This window comes from Squalius cephalus, assembly GCF_949319135.1.
Source record: "Squalius cephalus genome assembly, chromosome: 8".
In the NCBI taxonomy this organism is placed as follows: Eukaryota; Metazoa; Chordata; class Actinopteri; order Cypriniformes; family Leuciscidae; genus Squalius; species Squalius cephalus.
In genome coordinates, this window is record NC_137129.1 from 24659190 (window position 1) to 24664396 (window position 5207).

Here is a 5207-nt window from a genome sequence, read left to right on the forward strand (position 1 = left end):
TCCACACGATACAAGCAGAAGAACAAAGGTCACTGTTAGATCGGCTTCAGAAGTTTTCCGACTGGTTGAGAATGATTAAAGCTGTGGCCAGACTCAAGCGCTATGTTAAAGAATCAAAGGATCACAAGAAGTCATGTAACATTGTTAACCTACAAGAGAGAAAAGAAGCAGAGGTAACCATAATAAAGATGGTCCAAGCAGCAGCGTTTACTCAGGAGATAAAAACCTTACAACATCATGAGGTGATGCAGACCAAAAACAGGGTCAGCAAGTTATGTCCATTTCTCGACAACCAAGGCATTCTTCGGGTAGGCGGACGCTTAACACATGCTGCTTTGCATCCTAATGTCAGACATCCTGTGATCCTGCCAAGAAACAGTCATGTGTCTACATTACTCGTCAAACATTATCACGAGAAGACATACCATCAAGGAAGAGGAATCACGATGAACGAGCTGCGAGCTAACGGATACTGGATACTTGGATGCAGTAAGATTGTTTCATCTTACATCTATAAATGTGTAAAATGCAGAAAATTCAGAAGGTGCACAGAGCAGCAGAAGATGGCAGACCTCCCGGAGGATAGGATGGAAACTACACCACCATTCACCTACTGTGGGATGGATTGCTTCGGTCCTTTTTACATCAAGGATGGCCGCAAGGAGTTAAAGCGTTATGGATTGTTAATCACCTGCATGTGCTCCAGAGCAGTACATCTTGAGATGCTTGATGATCTATCAACGGATTCCCTCATCAACTCTTTACGTGCATTCATAGCCATCAGAGGTACAGTTCGGCAGATAAGATGTGATCAAGGCACGAACTTTGTCGGCACCAGAAATGAGTTTGCTGAAGCATTCAAGGAAATGGATCAAGCAAAGCTGGAAAAACTGGACTGCGAGTTTCTCATGAACACCCCAGCGTCAAGTCACATGGGTGGTGTCTGGCAAAGACAAATCCGCACCATAAGAAGTGTACTCACGTCAATCCTGGATCAATCAAGCAAACAACTCGACAGCTCTTCTCTAAGGACATTCCTGTATGAGGTTATGGCAGTCATCAATAGCAGGCCATTGACTACTGACCAACTGTGTGATCCATCAAACCCAGAACCTTTAACGCCAAACCACATACTGACCATGAAGTCAACAATCATCTCCCCACCTCCAGGAAGGTTTGTAAAGGAAGATCTTTATCTCCGTAAGAGGTGGCGTCTTGTTCAACTCCTCGCCAACACTTTCTGGACAAGGTGGAAAAAAGAGTATTTGTTAAACCTTCAAGGTAGACAGAAGTGGACCAAGGAGCATAGAAATGCTAAGGTCGATGATGTTGTTCTCCTGAAGGATGAGATAACTCCACGCAGCCAGTGGAAATTGGCGAAGATCACTGAAGTCTACCCTGGAAAGGATGGAATAGTGAGGAAGGTGAAATTGTTAATGAGTGATCAAAACCTGGACGAAGAAGGAAAACGTACCTCCAAACCCGTTCATCTGGAAAGGCCCATTCAGAAGACAGTCGTTCTGATGGAGGCGGAAGATGATTCTCAACCTCGCTCTGCCTAAAATATAGTTCATATTCTTTAATTCATAAGCTATTCATTAGTCATAGTTGATAATTTGTTCTTTAAAAATCACAAGTGATTGGTGGGAGTGTAACAGTATTAGCATTTAATGTCCCATTGAGCTGTGTCCAGGCATGCTCTTTTTGCGCCATCTACTGGTAGATTATAGCAGGTACAATTGTTTTATGTTTGGGTTTCTGCCTGAGCCCATTTTGCTGAGACACATGCTATCTGCAGGCTGTAGCTGCCGGTTAGCTCCACTAAGAATGAAAGAAACGTGAAAATTTGAGATAAAATTAAGAAATAAGAGAGAAAGAAGATAGAGAAGAAGATAAAGGATTATTTAGCCCCCTCTGGGATGTCAGCTCACGAGGTTTGTGTTCTTTAAATGTTTTTTCTGTGATTAATGTCTTATCAACGAAGTTGTAACATTGGATAAGAACAAGCTCTGATATCTTGTTTTTTTTGTTGTTTTCTTTTGTGAGCAGTTCTCACGGGTTGTCAAGACCAGAATAAACCCTGTTTTATGACTCTACATCGTGCGTTCGTTGATCCTTGAGGGTGCTACATGAACATTCTTTGTCTTCAGACCAACTCGCTTCATTGCATTTCTTGACTTCTTTAAATGCACATCATCTGTTTATCACATTAAAATTAGTATGATCACCTAATCTTTTGCCATAACAAACCTTGTATACACAATGAATAAACAATGTATACACACCTGGTATCCTGGTTTGCACTGTAATTTCTTTATAAGTCATGTGATGTTGTTGAAGATCATGAAATTCTGAGAGGAAGATATAGAAGTAAGTGGCTTAATGTACATCAATACATGAATGCATGGGTTTTCTAACCGGGGTCAGGGGACCCACAACAGGCCTCCAGAGGGTTGTAAGGGTCTTCATAAAATTCATAAAAAACATAAACATTAATATATTCAAACATTGTTACAGTCACATTTTTAAGTTCTTGATAGAGACATTTAAGTGTTTATATTTGTTTTTTATCTGTAGTATGGGATTTGTATTTCTTTGTAAAACAGAATTCTTTGTAAAGCTTCTATAAAACTAATAAATTTGAACTAAAAATGTTTATCTTCAGGTTTACATGTCCAACATTACTCCTTAGCTAAAGGTTCATCATATATGGTGGGTTTTGGCAATATAAAGTGTAAAAACCTCTGCATAGTAACACATTATACACACCATTAATACATGAATTTATCTTTTGTATATGTGTGTATATGTTTAAATCACCTGAGACATCAGAGCTTGTGGGCTTGGGATCATCCTCATCTTTTTTCCCACTTCTCTGAAGAGTATCTTTAAAGATAGATCATGCAGAAGAAAAATATTTTTTATTAAATAAAAGTTTAGTTAAAAAGTTAAAACACTGTCACACTGAACTTTCTGAATGAGCTGAATATTGACTAATGTTCAAAAGAAGAAAAAAACAAACTAATAAAAAATGGATTGAAAAAACATAAAAGTGCTTTAGCAAGTTCAAAGTTCTACATCAAAGTTAAAACAGGCTAACCATGGTATATAGGAGGTTTGGGCAGTGGGACATTTCTTGACTTCAGACCAGATTGCTTCACTTCATTTCCTGACTGCTTCAAGTTCATATCATCTGTTTAGTACATACAAATAAAGATTGATCACAGAGTTATGGCTCTGTGGCTATGTTTTCTGCATACCAATCATTTCAATATATACAGACCTTCACAGGAAGATGTCTCTGAATTGATGTCACTTTCATCACAGAGCTTATTTTTCCTTTTTCTCTTCTCAGGTAATTCCACAACTGCAGGGTCTGTCATTGAATAAGTAATTGAGTCCTCTGCTGCTGAGACCCCCGTTGTGTAATCTGAGATGTATTGATTTGCTTGATCATAGTCTCCTGTAAGTGGTACATTTATGTATACTATGTGTATAATGGAAATTCAGTCAACTATTTATTCATCATAGAATACATAAATATATAATGATTAGCAAATTTATAAGACCACCTATCATAATATTGAGAAAAAAATCTTCCAGAAATGTTAAATACTTATGTAAAACTAAAATTGTGATTGTCTTATATTAGGCACAACAACTTGAATTTGTGTTCTTATACCCACATTTCAGCATCACATTCATTTTCAATTCAAATGCACCATTATTGCAATTTCTTACCAATTGATGGTCCAACGATCTTCACAATGTCATAAACCTTCCAGTTATGATGTCCATCGACACTTCAATGTTCCATTGTCATCAAAAATCCAACTGATTGGTACAACAGATGTCTGTCCATCACCGAATAAACAAATTCGATACTGAAAGACGCACGCACGCGCACACACACACACACACACACACACACACACACACACACACACACTATTCATAGTCTTTGGATCAAAATCAGGATAACATGCAATAAAAAAGGCAAAAACCCTGCCTTACTGACTTACTTGACTAACTAATCAAACTGAATGCATGAGCGGTATAAGCGCTACCGCATTGTATTCATCTTTATCAATCAATGACAAAGGTATCATGATTGCTTTATGTCTCAGTTGAGTGGTGTCAGTATGTAACATTTTAGTGTGATTCCGAAATCCTTTGAATATGCCAATTATTCTGGAGTCACATGGCTTAGTGTACAAAGGTTCCATTCTGCAAAAAACCTCACAAAAAATCAGATTTTCTTGAACTCCATGTATAAGGCAGTAGCTATCATTGGTCATTCTGTAACATTCTTTTGTCTTTGGCGTACCAGAGTTAACATTTGATTTCTTAGAACTTGATATTGCTTGCCTCTCTGCCAATCTGTTAGCTACTTGAATCAGTGGATCACTTGAACCGCGGATAAACCTCTTGATTTGACCCATATTGTTCTCAAACTTGTATGCTGAACAATAGTGTAATGATCTGTTGTAATTTGCAACATCAGTGAGATGTAGCAAGCAATGCACATTATATGAGATGAAACTCATGCTATACAGGCTGCTACCTTTTTCAACAAAATATGTTAACAGCTCATCTGCATAATCACGATGCTCCATTAGGTTTTCACTGTAAGTGTACAAGATGCGCATTCCAATACTAAGTGAAAGGAAGTGAATATACTTCTCCTTATCGAGAACATATTTCAAAATCACTGGTCCAGTATAAAGCAAAAATGTTCGGAATTCAGTTGCTTTCCAGTGCTTCAGTTCATCTAACCCCCTGGGTTTCCTATTGAATTCAGGAGGTATGTGATGTCGGACAGCTTGATGAAAATAAGTAATGGTGCTAAGATGTCCAGCTGATAATCTATGGGCCAAAGGTCCTTCTTTCCACAGCATCAACATTCGCTTAGTCACTCCTAGATCTACACAATGCATGGGATCTATTGGGAACTGCCTGATCATATCAATGTCCAGATTCAAAAGAATGCTATCTGTTTTGTGATGTTCAGGATTTGTCTTCTGTCTAAATGACTCATTGGTTCTGAGATTTCCTTTATACAAAAAAAGCATTTTGCTCTCATGAACTCCCTTTACATCACAAAAGTCACAGCCATAGCGGCCATTAAACTGAACTATTCCTTTGATGAGGGCTCGTGCTGGTGCATCACATATGATGTTTTTGAGGACAATTCTCTTCCCTTTAAA

General features: G+C 38.2%; 1 protein-coding gene across 1 annotated transcript; it reads right to left on the reverse strand.

Annotated features, from left to right (window-relative positions):
• Positions 1-632: 632 nt before the first annotated feature.
• On the reverse strand, positions 633-3443 carry LOC307163562 (uncharacterized protein). The gene is made up of 5 exons (XM_079879656.1): positions 3284-3443; positions 3101-3193; positions 2821-2886; positions 2286-2351; positions 633-2197 (listed from the first exon to the last, which is right to left on the reverse strand). The coding sequence occupies exons 1-5, from the start codon at positions 3381-3383 to the stop codon at positions 2094-2096; spliced, it is 429 nt and encodes a 142-aa protein (XP_079735782.1). The 5' UTR covers positions 3384-3443; the 3' UTR covers positions 633-2093.
• Between the last annotated feature and the right edge of the window lie 1764 nt (positions 3444-5207).

What these genes read in the sequence shown, in the direction of transcription:
- LOC307163562 (XM_079879656.1), bottom strand. Translation starts at nt 3,383, where the DNA reads ATGACAGACCCTGCAGTTGTGGAATTACCTGAGAAGAGAAAAAGGAAA. An exon ending in AGAGACATCTTCCTGTGAAG is followed by an intron (nt 3,194 to 3,283) that starts GTCTGTATATAT and finishes TGTACTAAACAG; the next exon opens with ATGATATGAACTTGAAGCAG. An exon ending in AGTGCAAACCAGGATACCAG is followed by an intron (nt 2,198 to 2,285) that starts GTGTGTATACAT and finishes TGTGATAAACAG; the next exon opens with ATGATGTGCATTTAAAGAAG.